At 36.6% G+C, this 19,412-nt stretch overlaps 1 protein-coding gene across 2 annotated transcripts; it reads left to right on the top strand.

The window, feature by feature from the left end:
- The first annotated feature begins 10,073 nt into the window (after nucleotides 1-10,073).
- LOC126626509 (aminodeoxychorismate synthase, chloroplastic-like) lies at nucleotides 10,074-18,788 on the top strand. 2 transcript variants are annotated; one of them, XM_050295872.1, is made up of 14 exons: nucleotides 10,074-10,440; nucleotides 11,053-11,436; nucleotides 11,622-11,753; nucleotides 12,146-12,213; nucleotides 12,412-12,476; nucleotides 12,669-12,735; nucleotides 13,411-13,671; nucleotides 13,759-13,885; nucleotides 14,298-14,620; nucleotides 14,823-14,902; nucleotides 15,137-15,239; nucleotides 16,078-16,160; nucleotides 16,763-17,380; nucleotides 18,089-18,788. In XM_050295872.1, the coding sequence occupies exons 2-14, from the start codon at nucleotides 11,106-11,108 to the stop codon at nucleotides 18,567-18,569; spliced, it is 2,739 nt and encodes a 912-aa protein (XP_050151829.1). In that variant the 5' UTR covers nucleotides 10,074-10,440; nucleotides 11,053-11,105; the 3' UTR covers nucleotides 18,570-18,788. The 2 variants fall into 2 exon arrangements, with proteins under 2 accessions (XP_050151829.1, XP_050151822.1); XM_050295865.1 differs by having other exon boundaries at nucleotides 10,074-10,466.
- Nucleotides 18,789-19,412: the final 624 nt, after the last annotated feature.

Genomic DNA, 19,412 nt, shown 5'->3' with positions numbered 1-19,412 from the left:
AGTTCGTTCTTCTCTTAATGGAGAAATCCATTACCATATGATACTTCTTTCCTTGATATCTTTCAAAGAAACTGTTCTAAAGTGTTACATTTCCTTGGATCAAATCTAAGGAGATAAATACTTTAGACATCTTACTCATCAACTTACATTTCTTGAATTCTTTGAAACCTTTTGCAAAGTATTCGGACTTGTGTTTATTCAAAATAAATGATAGTCCAACCGAGAGCGATCTTCGGTGAATGTCATACAACATGAGTAGTATTATGTTGTGGACATGTGCCACTAACATCTAAGTGAATTAACCTCAACAACTTTGTGATTCTTTCTTTCTTTCCAAAAGAATAAAGATTCAAACATTTTGCCTCTATACAATTTTAACAAGAAGGCATTGGATCCGGATCTAACGATCCAAAGCATCCATCTATGACCAACTCGTAATTTATGTTTTAGAGGTATCACAACTCAGTTGGGATTAGTCACTACCTTGTAACCTTTTGGGTTTTAAGCATCGTTATATTCTAAACAGTTAACACTACCATATCATCTCTACTATAGAGATAATCAATTAGATTACAATAATCTAATCATTCATTAATAAAGAACAATGTTTTGTCAAACACAACATTCATCCATCTCTCATAGTGACGGAATTAAGTTCCTTAAAATTGGAATATAAAGACGATCCTTGGTTTTTCCAATTTCTGTGGTATTTCATATGAGTAAGTACGATCTGCTTTCGCAAAGATCTACATTTGATTCACGTTCCGAATGTGAAGTACTTTATCTTCTCTCATTAATCTTCTACTTCTTATTAACCACACTTTTACAACGATTGTAAAACATAGTTACTAATACGGAATCAAGCATTCAAGTAGAAGAACTAACTGTTTTGAACTTTTCAAGAACAATTTACAACACCTTCGAAAGGTGTGTTCTTGACACTTGCAAGACATTTCTTGCAAATACCCATTCCAATGTCCATTCTTTCATAAAGAAAGTTTGTTCCCTTGGAGTTATTTCCCTTTCTTCATTTGACTTCTCCTTTAACTACAATAGTCATGGTCCCTAAACTCCCACTATCTCTCTTGAAACTTATTTCAATTGTGTTATACACATCAAACGATTTGGAGAGCGTGTGGTTATTGTTCACTATATAGTTTACAATAAACTTAGTGAACCATTTGGATAGGAACACAAAGGTGAAGTCCTTGCCTAGTTTCCGTCTCTAGAAGTGGTGTAACACTTCAACACTCAATGATTCAAAATCATCATAAGTCCATGTTGATGGACTATTTTTGTCAACCAACCATTATGTTCTAAACATAATTACAAACTTTCAAGAGTTGTTCAAGGCAACTCTCATTTCTTCATACAACAATTTGTAAGTGAAGAATCATGGCACATAAAGTGTCCATGCCCTTGTGCTTACTTCTCAAGTTCCTTGTTCATGTAACAAAGAAACAAGCACTAATGTTTGCGTTAGCTAAGGGTTGTTCAAAGCAACTCTTATTTCTTCATACAACAATTTGTAATTGAAGAATTATGACATTAAAAGTGTTGTCCTCTTTATGATAGACTTATCTAACATGTTCTTCCAATGGTACATTATCAATAGGAAGATTGTGAGGATGAGACTACCTAGGTACATATACAAGCCATTATAGACAATCTATGGGATTGTAGTACCAAGTCCGGAAACTAAAGCTTTCGACTTTTCCTTTGTCAAGTTTTGGATAGCGTTTGCTAATATATAGGTAAATAAATACATAACGAATATAAATTGATTGATTTTAAGCCATTTGATCCGGGTCTTTAAATCAAATAGCACCACCCACTATTTTTGGCAAATTCCATATCCCTCATCGGAATTCGAGAGTTTTGGAGGAAACTCTTAGTAGGGTATGGGAGACTCATCATTACCAAGCCCACCTCACAATGATATGATGTTGGCTAGCATCAATAATAATGAGAGAGTACACTTACTCATTTGCATCTCTTGCAAGTACCCATCTTATTTGGCCTCTAGAGAATGAAGCCTCACAATGATATGATGTTGGCTCCATTGCACTTAGTTAAGTCATTCCCACCATTCAAATTCGAGTAGGGGTTCAAGAACAACCTCACAATGATATGATGTTGGCTATTCTCGTTGCCTACCTTCACAACATCATGTATGCATATAGAACTCCTTCTGAGTGTAAGCACGCACTTTGTACTCCCTCATGATAGGGTGAAGTCGGTGTACAAGTCACAAACGATCGGAGCCTACCACGATGGAAGGCCACGAAAGAGTGTTCAAAGCACTCTCACGCTTATCAACTTAATAATGGTTTGGTTGAGGGTTTTAGGTCTCATCACATATAAACATACATTTTAATCTTATTAAAACAATTTGGTCCTATTACAACTATTGGTCCATGTGATTGATTTAGTAGTATATAATACTCCCACTAAGCTTGTAAAACGGTTTTTAAAGCAAGAGTATATGGTACTACTAACATAAGGTTTGCATTCATTGATGGACTATATAGTTGCCTTAGGGCCTTAGGATGACTATGAACCTTTGATTAGATCCAACACGAGCCTAGTGTTGAATCTTGGTCTAGGGATGGTGATTGATTTTAGTTACGCGTTTAATCATATTAAGGCGTGTTTTTCCTATTGGGCGTTGGACCCAACTACTCCAATTTCATGCATATCAAATAAAACAAGAAAATGAGTACTTCAAAGTAAAGAAGAGCTTATGCTCTTTTACAACATTTGATCAAATCAAATTACAACCAAAATCTAATCTACATATTCCCATGGTTCAAACAAATTTGAGACGGCCTTTCACATAGCTCAATTATCGTAGGCTTAGGTTCATAATCACCCTTTAATTAATTAACGCTTTAACTAATTAAACTTGAATGCAACATTGTCATTTGGTTTTTGTATCCATAGAATTGATTTAAATGGAGCTAAATGAAATGAAAATCCAATTCTCATTTAAAGAGACAAAACCATTTTGTTCTCAACCTAATTTGGGTTGAAAAGCAATAACCTCAACTTTTTGGGCTATATTGCAAAACATAAACTTTTGATGTCACTTTGTAAAAACACAAAAGTCCACTACTTCATGTAATTACAACTAGAACCCAAACATTTCAACAAATTCAAAAACTTCATTAAAGGAACAAAACAATTTGTCCTTTAGTGATTTTGGGCCTTTACGTAAAAACGTAAACTTTTGGGTCAAACTACAAATACACAAAAGTATCAAAACTTTATGTAATTGCATAAAATCCCCAAAAGTACCCTACTTGTAGGGTGGCCGGTTTTGGAGTAGTGTGAGTGATGGTGTGTGAGTTGATTTTAGATGAAAAGCAAAGTCATAAAGTCATGCAAGTTGAACAAGTGGGTGATGAGTTGGTGTGTAAGAGAAGTACCAATCATGTACAAAAATTCAAACACATTTTCAAATTTCAATCACTTTTCAAAATTTGAAAAAATCACACCAACCAACACAAAACAAAGACTTTATGAAATCAACCAAAAACTTTGAATCAAAACACCAAACTTTTTGTTCTTGGTAAGAACATCAAGAACAATGAAGAACATCCATGAAAACCCATAAGAGTTCCATGAACATTTTCACTCAATAAAACTCAAATTTACACTACTCAAAATGGGGTTAACATCCTAGGGTACTTAGGGGTTCCAAAAGTCACTTTAAAACACTTTTAACAAGACAAACATGAACCCAAAAAAACACCCTTTGGATTTGGCCGAATTTCCCCAAAAACATGACACCAAATTTTAGCTCCAAAATTCATGCTCATATGAACTACATCTACAACATTTGAGATGGCAAATTTTCTAACAAAATTTACATTCAAAGAAGCAAGAATAAAGCTTGTAACAATTACAACATTCAAATCATAAACTATGAAAATACAAAACCCAAAAGGATTCACCAACTACTAGACCTAGGCTCTTGATACCACTTGAAGAAAATTTTGAGAAAACATGTTCATTTGAGCAACATCTATGACATGCAATTAACATTTAAAGGCGGAATCATGCTTGTATGCACTCAAAACAAAACATTACCCATGAAATTCAAAGCCTAGTAGAAAGGTGAACCAAGACTCAACTAAAAAACAAAGTGAGTTGAGAGATTTTATACCTTTGTTGATTCATCTTTGCATAAGCAAAGGCTAATCACCTAAGGAAAGGGCCTTCATTCCTTGCTTCTTAGATCCATGGATTTCTTGGATGACGATGGTTGAAAGGATTCTCCAAGTTCCCAAAGTTGAAAACCTCTAATTTTTCTACACCAAGCATGGTCTTGAAGAAGAGATAAGTGACCTTGGAGGATGAGAGATTGCTAGCTAATCTCCTCCAAGGGGGGCGGCCTCTTAGAGAGAAAAATGGAGGTTGTGTTCTCATCTTTTCTCTAAAAGAAACCCTAAAGATGAAATGGCTATAAAGTTGCCTTATACCACCTCACAATGGAGTGGCAAACTTGCAATTAAAGCAAGTTCACTACCCTCCTCTATTTGGCCGGCCTTAAGGGTTTATTGGGCTTTCAAGCCCTTTGTTTATTCAAGTTGTCATACAACTTGAGTTAATAGGCTTGACATTCAAATCCCATTGGGCCTTGCGGCCCAAAACTAACCCGAGGTCTTTAACGAACTTTATTCGTTTGATTAATTAACATATTAATTAATCCTTGCCATAAATAATTAAACCATTTAATTATCCTTACTCATCTCCGTTATTTCTTCAATCTCTACCTTACACGGTGTACGATCCATTAGGTTCCTTTTAGCGAGGCAGTGGGCGATTAGAACTCTTTCAAATCGATTGTGAATTGAAACTTACTTTCAATTCTCCCTTTAGTGATTATACACGTTTAGGGCTTCCACAAACCATGAGTGACACCTAGCAGTATGTCATGGTTACCCAAGCTAATCAGAAGAGGTGGAGAACCTATTCAGTTTAGGATTACAAAGCAATACGGTCTTTCTCTAATACAATACTCTTGACCACATTGTTTGGTTTGATAGTTTATTCATGTCTTCTATCCAATGTGATTCTCTTACTTATATGATTACCTTGAATGTGATTTGGAACGACTTCCTAAATCTCATTCATACTCTGGCCAAAGATTCTTAATCATATCATATAGTATTCTCCCTCAAACGGTTTGAAGGTTAGAGATCCCTTGTTGCGCATTTACTTGCCTCCATGGCTAAGTGGCTTAACCCCAACTATGCCGTGGACACCCTCTGATGGAGTGACTTTGACATAGTCAAAGATCAAGGACCTAACCACAAGACAACTATGATGCCTCATGTCAAAGGACTACTTTGCATTATCCCAACCATGAGTTCTCATGTGATATGAGTATGAGAACTCATCGTTGATCGTGTTCAGTGAACTCATTCTCTATTGAGCACCTACATGCTTGTCTTGGTGTCAACCACACCAATGACTCGAGACTAGTCACTCTCCCTAAGAGAAGACATAGCACGTACTGATCTTAACGGACTGTCAATGCCCAATTGGCAATCCTATGATCAGGAACGTTTAGGATATGTATACGAAAGAGAATGGTCTCATGAATCTAACTTCTTTAAATTACATTCTCCTAATTACATATTCCTTGGACTTATCGTTTAAGCATATAACATTTATATGAGACGGCTTAAAACAATAATCTTTGCCCTTGATATTAAACTAGATTAGTTTAACATGTGAAATGTCCGTAAAGTATCATCATATGATTGGTTTTAGGGCACATTTCCAACAGTCAGCGTGCCTGGCATGTGCCCGCGCGTGGGCGGTGCGTAGGGCCGTGCCCTTGCAAACGAGTGGCGGCGCATGAGGGGTCCAAAAATTATTCTAAAAATTTGGGGATGATCTTGAGGTTGTGTAGGTCACTATGGTATATTCATATACCCAATTTGAGCTATGTATGAGAAGTTATTAGCTAGTTTTGTCTATGTGCTCTAAAATAACGTTTTTATAGTTAATTTGCATATAGGTGAGACTTATCCCGAGGACGAGCTTATCCAAGGGCGACTCCAGGGCTACAATCCTTCGACATACCAGTGAGTGGCCTTTTGGTTTTCAGTATGTATTTATATACTTGATATTTTCCCAAAAATATGTGTTTAAATGAAAGTATGCCTTGAATGCCATACATATAAATGATATTTTCGTATATGAATTAGTATATGATGCTTTATATATATAAATGTGGTGTTGTGGACGCTCAGGTAAGCTCAGGTGAGTTATGGTTATGTGAATTGTCAATCGTGCGATATGTGATTGAATAATGTTGAGCTCATAAAACTGCACCTAGGGTGATTGTGATTTAGCCAGAGATTTGGCACAGGCCTGTTTAGTATGTCACTTCCCGCACCATATGCTCATATTAGATCCAATTAGGTGCACAGCCTTATCGTACAAACCTTATTTATGGTTCCGACTCGTAGGTGACTAGCGATTTATCGCCCAGCTATTATGTGAGAGTAGTATTAAGCATGATTATATTACACCCATTATTGTCGTACAGACATTTTCATTTGGTTCCGACTCTTGTGCAGTATGTTGCCGTATAGGTCATTGTAGTGACTTCGGCTAGATTGACTTTTGAGCTATGAATTCAGCCGTACAGATTACCACAGGGGTTCCGGCTAACATGTTATATTTCTATGAAATTATCCTTACCTGAACTGCTTATTATGTTATATCTTGGCATAGCATACATATGATTATGATTATGTGAAGCATGATTTGAAGTGATATATTTACATATATATTTATGTATATGCTTATATCTTGATTCTGGGAAAAAATTATACATGTTTTACAGCGAGGGGTTAGATATGTTGATAAATGAAATGGTTTTGTAAAACATTTGTTTTTGCCCACTCACGTCTTCTGTTTTGCGCCTCTCCAGGTTTTAGGTAAGTTTGCAGTTGCTGGGTGCGAGGACTTCGGCAGTTCTGACCTATCTAAATAATTGTAGGACATCTTATAGTACTATATAACTAGTACTTGTCCTACTGGACTGCACCTAAACTTTCTATGCTCTGATTAGGAGTGTTTACTTCTGTATATTACTCCTAACACTTCCTGTTTAGTAGTGCACTCTAGTAGTTTTGGTTTTTAATTATTCATATATTTCTTATCTTCATTGCTTCCGCACTGTGTACATGGCTATGTCACCTTCACGTGACGGCCAGCATGCCTTGATCTCGGTCGGGGTGTGTCATGACCAATGCAATTATCCTACTTTTTTCTTCTTTTCAATCAAAGAAGGTGAACAAATTATTGATTAAACTTTAAATGTCATTTATTACAGTTTAATTAGTTTAATAATTTATTTTATAAAATAATAATTTAATTTGACATATCGGTTGGAGAACAAGATTTTAAAAGATGTCAAAGTGCCACATAAGCTGTCAAAATTTAACATCTCCCTTAAAGATGGTCTAATTCGTTTCATTCACCTAACTATTGCCAAATTTACAAAGCTTGAAGCTTTTCTCCCCATTTGTATGAACAATTATCTTTTCTTAGTTTTAATTTTATGTGTTTTTGTTAGGGGAAAATTTTAATCAAAGAAAAACATATATATCAATTTCTTACATTTTTAGCAATATCAGGATTGAGACAAGACATGATTGAAACTAAAATCCAAGTCAGTCTTATAGAGTTTCACATAACGCAATAACTATAATATGATGTACTTTTGTTCAATTTTGTTTTTCTTGGGTAGATTGCACATGGCTAATAATTTCATATTGGGATTTAGCTTCCTAAAGACAATCCATGTAACTAAATATAGCCCAAATTTTGATGTCAAATTTACAAAATTTGCCATTTGTAAGGTTTTGTATACAAATTATGTATGCAGAAGCACTGTCGGAGCAATCCCTTCCATGATATAATGATCATAGACTTATTTCAATACAACCACTTCGATATATTGTACATATATGAAGGCTAGGAGCTTTGATGTTGCAGAAGCATTATTGCAGCAATTATGGAAGAGGGGAAAGATACTTGAAGACGCAGTGATTGTTGGAGCAATGTTGCATACACCTTTGCAGGTGCTCTTTATCTGAGGAGATAAAACACTAACTGTCGTTGGCATCTTATTTATTTACTAACTGGTTAACGTTAACACAAATAATGTTATGACGGAATTGACTAAACGATAGAGAGAAAGAAAAAGAAGAGTATATACCGTCGCCGTATGTTTCACACTAGGCAAGCGCGCAACCAAATTTCAATAGTGAATTGCTTGATCATCAACGTTAACATTTTGAAGCTTACCAGGCACTTCCCCACGCATAGTAAAGCACGTTGTTTAGGTTGCAATTGACAAATGCTAAAGCGCTTAACATTTGACGAAGTCGACCATGCGGAGGGATCGGCAATGGAAAATGGTGTTTGGATCATCTGCACTAGTTCTAGTTGTATATCTAGCAAAAATCGAAATTATAATAACCAAGAACTAGAGTACACCTTTTATAAGTCTCGTTTCTAAAACAGACCGTTGAATTATTAGGCAACCAGATCTAATTAGATATTTACATATTATGTTCATAACTTAGAGTAAATAATATCGTTTGTTCAAAAAATAAAAACCAAGGACAAAAAAACCCGCAAAACTTTTACTCCTGTCTCTCTAGATTTCAAATGATATTTCTCCATTTGTGCTTGATAAATTATCAAATTAACGAACCATGAATCTTTAGACTTAGAGACCAACTAATACAATTAAAAATTAGAAATAGTGGGACAGTCGATGTCATCCTTGAAATCTAAAGAGAATATTATACATTAAATCTTATACAAAAATATATTAGGAAACTAATGAAAAATGTTTGAAAACTTTGAGTTTTAACGATAATGACAAAATAAATGGTAAAATGATTAGTACCTGTTGACCCTAGAAATTACAAAGCCTACGTGGCGTGCAGGCCGAATATATTCTAAGCTAACTACGTCCTTCGGTGATTGCGGGGCGTGCCAACTCGTCGGCCGAGGCTCGGCCGAGGAGTAAATTTGATGATGCTGCGTTGGGTCGCGCTACTGACTTCTGCGTCTTGCGATTGCGGCCGAGAAAGGAACGCGTCTCGACCTCTTGGGTTCTCGAGCCTGAAGACAAGGCTGCTATTTCTTACAAAGTTCACGAACCGAATTCGGCTTGCAATGTGCCGAATGTAATAACTGTAACACCTCACCTCGCCGAGAAGGCTAATGAGATGACCTCGACCAACAAGGATTCGAAAACCCTTCTCGACCGAGACTTGGATAGGCAATCGACCGTTCTCGCCGCAATGCTGTTGATGCCAACGGAAGATACTGCGAGACCGACCGACTCTACGGTGACAGAGCTATCTATGCCGACTTAAGATATCACCGGTTGCTTCCACAGTGCTGCTGATGCCAACGGAAGATGTGTCAGCGAAAAAGGAAAAGAAAAAGATCTCAAGTTGTGAGAGTTTGCGCAGGGCAATTTTTGTGTTGATTTGCAGGGGGCTTTTTCCATTGCTGAATGTCTTGTATTTATAGTAGCAGAACACCGAGCCCGAGTTCCAATCCTATTCGAACTAGGTTTCCCTCTCCGGATTAACATTACCTCGATCAGTCCTATCTCTGCTAGGACTACGAATCTAGTCCTTAACTGAGCCGGATTCGCCTTCTAGTTTTACTGATCTCGTCGAGGGTCCCTATTGTATTAGGACTCGACTTGCACTCTGATTTAACTGACCTAGGCCTAGAAGCCCATGAGCTGAACGCCCCATGACCCTCTCGCCGTACGTCTTCCCGGGCCGAAAGTGATTCCTCCCTCGGCCCAAACTGTTATTTTGGGCCCAAACAGTACCAAAATTAACTTTTTAGTGTAAAAATGTAATTTTTTCATTAAAATAAATCCTACTAGAAACTTTTCGTTAAAGTTTCCAAATATATCTGCAAGTGCCAGACTGCCAGTCCAATCCCTGTCATAAAAAATATTAATAATAATAAAATAAAAAGGTATAGCCTTTGATAAACCAAACAAAATAGTAAAACGGTGCTCTGCGCCCGCCCACCCTTCGGCTTTGGAAGTCTTGAACTAGAAGGAAGGAGAGGACCAAGTAGCAGCCAAGCAAGCCGCAACATGCGGCCCAGGATTTCCCCTCCACAATATGAATCGTGATCCTTCGCCTCCCTTTTCTCTGTCCGTATCGAGTTTGTGCTCGTGGGTCCCACATCCCTCCTTTCCGTTTCTTCTTCTTCTTCCTCTCTCTCTGTCTCGTCCAATCTACACCACCACCAACCGGGGCCCATTTCATCACCAACCCAACGATTTCTCTCTCTCTCTCTCTTTTAAGTTATAAATACATAACCCAACAAACTTCACAAGTATTTGCAGGTCCCTAACTATCTGAGGTTATCTTCTCATCTGACTATCTGAGGTTATCTTCGCATCTTCTTCTTCTTTTGTTTTTCCTGTATCTGCAAGTTTATGTTTTGCTTTCTGGGATTTTTTTGGCCGGCAGAATAAATGGTAGTAGTTTAAGCATGGGATTATTGACTTGAAAGTAATTTTCTTTAGCTTCCTAGGATTAATTTCACATGTCATGTCAGCTACATATTTGTCACATATTTCATTATTCCACATTTGTATTTTGTGAAGGAAGTGAACCCATTTGGTTCATTGGTTTAGCAGTCACCACTAAAGATAGCATCTTTTTTAGCATTGCCATTGCATCAATTGAGATGAGTTTAAATTTCAAGATTCATTAGCATATGGATTAAAAATTACATTCATCCAACGACAGTTAGTGCGGTGGTAGAAATGGCATTCCAGGTGTTATAGTGTAGTAAACTGTTGTTAACTTGTCAAGGTGTATTAACTATAACTTTTGTGCATTCAGTGGAGTAGTTAAGAGTGGTGAGTAAATTGTTGTTATCAACCCATTTAATTGGGGATGCTGGAAAAAGAATAATCTTGGAGTACAGGAAAAAGAATATTTAACTCTCTGCATTTTTGTGTTGCAGAAGCTCTGGTTTGGACCCTTGTGTATGATTTTAACATTCTCAGTCGTACGAAAATGAATTTCACTTTGTGTTCGTCATCTTCCGAGCTCAGATACCCTTTGGTTGAGGGGTTGCCATATACAAACAAGAATATGCTAGAGTCTGAACCTTTTGTGAAGGTTGATAAGTTCAATAAGAAGGATAACACTCAAGTATCTAATCATGATGCTGGAAAGCTCGTGATGTCTACCAATTTGATGCCTCGGTGCTTAAATGGATCATATGTGGGAAAGAATAACCTCAAGGAACCTGGGTGGAAGCTGGAATTTGTGAGGACATTGTTGATTGACAACTATGACAGCTACACTTACAATATATACCAGGAGCTGTCTGTCATTAATGGGGGTACGTTTTACTCTAACCCCTTCCCCTGTCTATATGTATCGAATTATGTATGTCCTGTGTCCGTTTATTATTTCCAAGGGCAAAATGTTTGCATCATCTATAACCTGGTGAAGGAAAATAAAAACTATATTTGATGTTAGCCTACCAAAAGTTGGCTCTGACATTTTGGCTTCTAATTGCGCCAGTGCCTCCTGTGGTCGTGCGGAATGATGAATTGACATGGAAAGACATCCGCTATTACTTGTATGAAGAAAATGCTTTTGACAATGTTGTTATATCACCTGGACCTGGTTCGCCAACATGTCCAGCAGACATAGGTGAGTTTTTCAGAAGTGAATTTATCTTTGCCATGCTACTTCCGTGCTTATTTCCACGATGTATGGTAGAATAGTGACTAGAAGCACATATGCAATAGTTCAGCAACTATCTTCTTTTTGTGTTATTTGTTACTTCTGAATTCCATCTGGGCCAAAAATAGAAAGATGAAGGCTTTATGTTGATAGCCCTTATGCTGCAGACTAACAGGATAGGCATCACTCTCAATAGTTTTCAACATGTTTTAGATTATCTATATGCACCGCGCATATCTGTTTCTCCTCTGTTGGTTTTTCTTTCTCTTAGAGTTCTTTTGCAGCCCTTTTTTTCCGTCTGGTTTAAATGCTAAAGCTTTTTATGATTATTTCATTTAGAAACTATTTGAATCTGTCAGGCATATGTCTTCAGGTGCTGCTTGACTGCTGGGATATCCCTATTTTGGGTGTTTGTCTTGGGCATCAGGTATTTTGGTTTTATACTTCTTTTTTTCTTCTTCTAACGTACCTAGATGCTTAACTAGAATTTGAAATAGTTACATACAAAATAAGATCGTTTAGGGAAGAGTACAATAAATCAACTATGTGACTCTAAATGCTACTCCTAAAATCATATATACATGCCAAGTGATGTTGATTCTCCCGGATGCCTTTGGTTGAACAGGCTTTAGGTTATGTGCATGGTGCTAAAGTTGTCCACGCACCTGAACCAGTCCATGGGCGGTTGAGGTATTGTTATGTTTTGTTACAAGATTTTGGTTCTAATTAGTGCATATTTTTTCTTATATATCTCTAGTCATGACTAATTAGAAATATGCTTTATAATTGAAATTTTGGATTGAAGCTTTGGTATAGTTATTTTGTTGTTTCCCGTAGGTTCCATTTTTTTAACTTTCTACTCTTTCCTTTTCCCCAATACAGCGAAGTTGAGCACAATGGGTGCAGACTTTTCAATGACATCCCTTCTGGTCACAATTCAGGATTCAAGGTCAGTCTTTTCTTCAACTGAAAGATCATTGGTTTTTTGCAATCTTGTATATTGTAATTAAGTTAGCTGTACCATGGTAGGGGTATCCTTGAAAGATGTCATATATTTCTAGCTTGATCTATGACATCGGTCTGTTTTTTTGAATTTTCATATCTTGCTAAAAGTTAATCATCATAGGAAAAAATAATTTAGTATTTCCAGTTTCTTGTTCACCTTCAGTTAAACAATAGGTAATTGTTGAGAATTCTAATGTTCAATCCAGATGATTCTGTTCTGTATACTATGATGTTGAAAACCATTTTCTCTGGGAAGAATATGTGATTAGTAATTAATTTGTGCATTTACATTCACTTTTTTAAAGCCCACTAAGATTAAGTTTTCATTTGAACTCGAGACACATTGCAATCATGTATTTGAGTTATGATTAATATTTAACTAAGGTCACGTACTTTCAAAATCCCATCTTTGTTTTTTTGCAGAACCAAAGTTAGTCATTCCTCAGGTAAAAAGAAAAAAAACTTAAAAACTGGAGAAGGTTAAAGATGGTTTCTTGAAACTACAATGTTTTAATGTGGTTTTGCTGAAAGTGCATGCTTTTGCTACCATGGACCTTTTGGGGTGATTGTGAAACTTATTCTTAACTATGCTTAGCCATACGACTTTACCTAATTTCAGGTGGTTCGGTACCATTCACTTGTCATAGATGCTGAATCACTTCCAGATGAACTCATTCCTATAGCATGGACTTCCTCCATGGATGCACTTTCTTTCATCGAAACCCAGAAGTCAGATTTTTCCTTGGAATATGCTGTGGGATATTTTTCAGAGAAACTGAAAAATGGAAGTTATTCGCCTTTCAGTCATTCTGGAAAAATGCAGAGTGTAAAGGTTCTCATGGGCATTATGCATTCTACCAGACCTCATTATGGTGTGCAGGTGTGTTGCATGTTCATTGTATTTGTGATTATTTGGGCTCTGCTTTTACGTGCAATATTCTCTTGACTTTATCTGTGACCCTCACAGTTCCATCCAGAGAGTATTGCAACCTGTCATGGAAGACAGATATTCAAGAATTTTAGAGAGATCACTGAGGAGTATTGGCTGAATTCAAGACCGTCATTCATCAAGAAGCGAAATTTTGATTGTACAGGTAAACTAGAGCTCTTTTCCTGGAATACCTTTTATCCTCTTCTTTGGTTTACGTCCTTTGTCAATATTTCTCTCTGCCGAAATCTCACTTGCTCGCACGCATATCTGCGTGCGCACATGCTAAGTCACATGAAGACATTGCATACTTTCATATGCATGCCAATTTTTTTTATGCTTTTCTGAGGATGATTTCGGAAACTTTCAGGTGTTTTGTTACGAATGTTATTTCGATCCAAATTCCTTTTTGACAAACCTGAACATTATGTTCATTTGAAGGATCCCACAGATGTCTAGAACCCCAGCTATACTAATTTCATTTGTTTGTATTGTTATATGCTTTATAATTATTATTATTATTATTTATTAAAATATAAACTGCCTCAAACTTCAACTGACCAGTAAAATTCTTTTAGCATGCTTGCAGATGCCCCAGCGACTGTTCACAGAAGTTCCTGGATATCAGCAATTAGTAAATAATGCAGATGGTCAGCTATATAGCAAGGCTTCTAGAAGTAGCTTATTACAGAACAGTGAAAGTAACGCAAGTTGTTCTGGTATGGTCGATATGGTAAACCTTTTGCATCCAAGCGCTGGTGTTAAATATCTGAAGTTGAAATGGAAGAAATTTAAGCACTTGGCTGGTAAAGTTGGTGGAGCAAAAAATATTTTCTGCGAACTGTTTGGACATCATAAAGCTGAAAACACCTTTTGGTTGGACAGTTCATCGATAGAAAAGGTTAGTTTGGTAGGTTAATTTCACTTGCTCCTGCTTACTAGTTACATATCTTAGCATGAGTTTTCCTTCTCTCATGGTGCTCTGTGAAGGTTTAGTTGAAGCATTTGACATTATCATAATACCTTAGTTTTATTTTGAGTAGCGGTCGTAAAACCATTATTTCTTACACATTGTCTCTGTTACTGTTTTCTTGAATGTTCAGAGAAGAGCACGCTTTTCATTTATGGGAGGAAAAGGTGGAACTCTTTGGAAGCAATTGACCTTTAAATTATCTGAGAGAAGGTATGACTGAGCAATGAGCATTGATTCGGGAAAATTCGAACTTTTAGTTTTGTATGGATTTTTGTTCACTGATGGTGGTATCGTGTTATAACATGAGATGGAAGTACCATCAGCTAACTACCTTCGTTCTTCAATAATCGTATTGAATTCTTGTGGAATTATTTGAAGTTCTTTTCTAGAATAAAGCTCTTATGAGTATTTTAATGTTATGGTGATATATACTGCATTTTTCAGTGATAAGACTTTGAAGGGAAGTGGTTTTCTATCTGTTGAGGATGCTCAAGGCTCTACCAGCAGCACATTTTTGGACGAAGGTTTTCTTGATTTTTTGAAAAAGGTATTAAGTGAAATTACAGCTTGTGGTGTAGTCTTAGACCTACTCCAACCCTTGGAATAAAACTCGAATTTTAGGTTCTAAACTTACTCCAACTTGCTCCAAACCCAAAACTCATTTCTGGGGCAAATTTAGCCCAGGATTCCCCTAGGTTAGTGGGGCTGACCTATCATATATGTGTATTTTTTTTAGTTTTATATTTATAAATTCATTGAATCAAATGGCTAAGATCTAATTTGATCAAATCAACGGTAAAAAAAAAAAAAAAAATCTAACGGTCCAAATTTAAATCCAACAACTAAAGTAATTAAAAAAATTTATTTTATGTGTTTCATATTCTTTCGTAGTGTTCCACGAGTTTCATGGTGCCAGTTTAGTGATTTTTCAATATTTATCAGAATCTAAATATTTTTAGGTTAAAATGTTCATAATATTAAATTAGGATAGTCTACATAATTTTTTTTTTTTTAAAGTTACTTTTAAGAAAAAAATTATCCTAAATTCATTCTTTAATAATCTCGGGCTAAAAATTTAACCTAGAAAGGTTGGAGGAGAAAAACTGTTTATGAGTTAAAACCTAAATTTTCTTGGTTAAAAATTTTAGGTTTTAAGTTGGAAATGGCTTCTGAAGTTGCCCTTATCTTGTTTTACTTCTGTTCTTGAATTATTGGGATTCTATAATTTTTCCGGTGTTGTACTAAATACAGATCATCTCAATGATCATAAACTTATGTCAGAATGCACTTTCTTCTGTCCATTTGGAATATGTTTGTCTTTTATTTTGTTACCGTGTTCAGTCTCCCAGTGTGAAGTAATATCAGCTACCTGGTCCTTGTTTCAGGAGCTCCTGTCATTTTGTTACGATGAAAAGGATTATGAAGGCCTTCCATTTGATTTTCATGGTGGATATGTTGGCTACATGGGGTATGCAGTTAAGTTTATTTGAATGTAATGTTCTCGGACCATCATTTTATTCTTATCCACTACTCGGTGCATGAGTTCAATTTTTTTTTGTTTGTTTTAGTTTGTGGCAAGAGGTCGCACTTGGTGCGATGGCAAGTGCCTTCGCCCATGAGCGGTAGGTCTCGGGTTCGAGACTTGGGAGCAGCCTCTCCATAAATGGGGGTAAGGCTAGCCGACATTCACCTCTCCCAGACCCTGCGTAAAGCGGGAGCCTTGTGCACTGGGTACGACCTTTAGTTTGTGGCAAACTAGTTTCTCAGAACTTGGTCTCTTGCAAACTCTACCAATGTTTTTATCGGCTTTCCTATGTTTGGCTGCTTTTTGGTTTAATCCAATATGGGCAGTTGGCTCTGAAGAAATCGATTGAATCTTAGACATCTCGACTTTTTAGCTATCACGATTTCTGATTGCCGTTCAGTTATAAGAAGTCATCATCCCTTTCCTCTGGTTTCTGCTTTTCAGATATTTATGCTTGGATTGAATTTCTGTTGCTATCCAAAAATATTAATTTCCATGGTTCTTTAAGTTAGCTGGCTAATATTCATTGATTTCATGTAATACAGATATAGCCTTAAAGTTGAATGTGGTGCATCATCTAACTGCCACAAATCCAAGACTCCAGATGCTTGCTTTTTCTTTGCCGATAATCTTGTAGTTATTGATCACTGCTCCGATGATGTTTATATACTGTCTATTAAGGAAGAATGCACAAGTACGACGCCATGGTTGGACAATACAGAACAGAAGCTTCTCAGCTTAAAAGCTTCTGCTACAGAGGAGGGAGGTGAGCCAGCTTTACAGGCTCTTCGATCTTCGGAATGTCAAGGAAGTTTTATAGTTGATAAATCAAGAGAAGAGTATATAAAAGATGTCGATAAGTGTCTGGAATACATTAAAGACGGTGAAAGCTATGAATTATGTCTAACAACTCAGATGAGGAAAAGAATTGGGGAAATGGATTCATTAGGACTTTACCTTCACCTTCGAGAAAAAAACCCAGCACCATATGCTGCCTGGCTTAATTTTTCAAAGGAAAACCTATGTGTCTGCTGTTCTTCCCCAGAGCGGTTTCTACGGTTGGATAGAAATGGTATGCTAGAAGCAAAGCCCATTAAGGGTACTATAGCTCGTGGTGCAACACTAGAAGAAGATGAGCAACGCAAATTACAACTGCAATACAGGTAAAATCTCTCTTCTTTTTTTTCAAACAGGATTAAACCATTATCACATATCTTTTTCCCATTTATATAATTATTGTCAAATAGATGACAATTTGGTCCCGTGAAAGAGCTGCTATCAGAATCTTAGTTTTCTACCATTAGCTAGATTTATTCTCACTTTCTGGTCTGGGATGCGTTTTCTCATGTTTGAGGTCTAAAATCAACTCGACACAAATAGTGACTAAATAGTACTTCATTAGCATCTGGGAGTGATGAACATCCTCCCTCTTTAAGAATTAGGGTGAGCGATATAAGATCCAGGGTTCAATATCCAGCTAGTGTGTATGCAGTTACATGGTAAGAAAGAAATGAAGTGGTTTTCTCTCCCTTTTTATGAATTAGTATCTCTCTCCCCCCTCTACAGTGAAGAGCTATTCTCAGCCGACCCCACTTAGTGGGATACTGCTTGGTTGTTGGTTGTTGTTGTTCTGCTCCGGGATGTGTTTTCTCATGTTTGAGATTTAAAATCAACTCAACACAACAGGGACTGAATAGTAGTTCATTAGCATCTGGGAGTAATGACAGATCCTCCCTTTTTAAGAATGAGGGTGGGCGATATAAGATGTAGGGTTCGATATCCAGCTAGTGTGTATGCAGTTACTTGGCAAGAAAGAAATGAGGTGGTTTTCTCTCCCTTTCTATGAATTAATCTCTCACTCCCCTCTACAGTGAAAAGGATCAAGCTGAAAATCTGATGATCGTTGATCTTCTGAGAAATGACCTTGGGCGTGTATGTGAGCCCGGCTCTGTTCATGTGCCCCATCTGATGGACGTGGAATCATATGCTACTGTTCATACTATGGTGAGCACAATTCGCGGGAAAAAGCGGTCAGATGTAAGTGCAGTTGACTGCGTGAGAGCGGCATTTCCAGGGGGTTCAATGACAGGTGCACCAAAACTGAGATCAATGGAACTTCTTGACTCAATCGAAAGTAGTCCACGAGGAATCTACTCAGGCTCCATAGGGTTCTTCTCATATAACCAGACATTCGATCTCAACATAGTTATCAGAACCGTTGTTATACATGAGGGTGAAGCTTCAATAGGCGGGGGAGGAGCCATTGTTGCGTTATCAAACCCTGAAGACGAGTATGACGAAATGATACTGAAAACAAGCGCTCCGGCAAAAGCTGTAACGGAATTTCTGTAGCGATTGACATATTCTGCACTGTATTTCCACAGTTTTCCTTGTGGTGAATGTTTTGGTAGTGTCAAAGAAGATACAGGCCTGTGGAAATAGCAGGCAGTATAGCTTTGTTTTTGTTACTATTGAATTCTTTATTCATTTTAACAAAACAAAAAAAGGGATGTTTCTTAATTATTACCTTATTCCAAATTCATGAATTAATTGTCCTTATTTCCAAATTAACTTCATTTTGGTCATAATGAATAATATTTTGTTACTCAAAAGATGCAAAGATGAGTAGGACTTCCTATTCAAAACTGTTCTTTGTCACTTTTTAGAACATCGTGTTTGTTATCTGAACCATTGATATCATAAATCATTCTAAAAAAGCCGTCTCTGGAAAAAAATTAATTAAAATTAGTGTCGATTAGTTATCGAACTTTATAAAATCATATTAACAAAATTAGTAAAAGCATTACGAATCATTTCGTCAATATGTTTGCTACAATAAATTAACTAAACGACTCAAGTTTAATCATTTTTTTGCAGAGATGATATTTACAAAGTGATTCTTAATACGAACTATTTTACTCATAAGTGCAAAGCTCTGTAATTCAAACACAAAATATATTAAATATGAAATCCTACTCATCTTTAAAACATTCTTCATCTACAAATATTTAATTTCTAGCAGAAAATCAATCATTCCAACAAATTAAACACCCAAAAATCCAATCTTTACCCCCGTCCTCCATCCCAAACCCCTGAATTCTTTTTTTGGTATTTCCAGTACACACTCTTATAACCCAGAAATTAAATTTTCCAAACAGCCAAGCGAAGCAATAGATTGATGGAAGGAAGAAGAAA

The sequence above is a fragment of the Malus sylvestris genome, chromosome 1 (genome assembly GCF_916048215.2).
Source record: "Malus sylvestris chromosome 1, drMalSylv7.2, whole genome shotgun sequence".
Taxonomy (NCBI): domain Eukaryota; kingdom Viridiplantae; phylum Streptophyta; class Magnoliopsida; order Rosales; family Rosaceae; genus Malus; species Malus sylvestris.
Note: the sequence above shows the minus strand (reverse complement) of the source record. Positions and strands in the feature narration are given on the sequence as shown.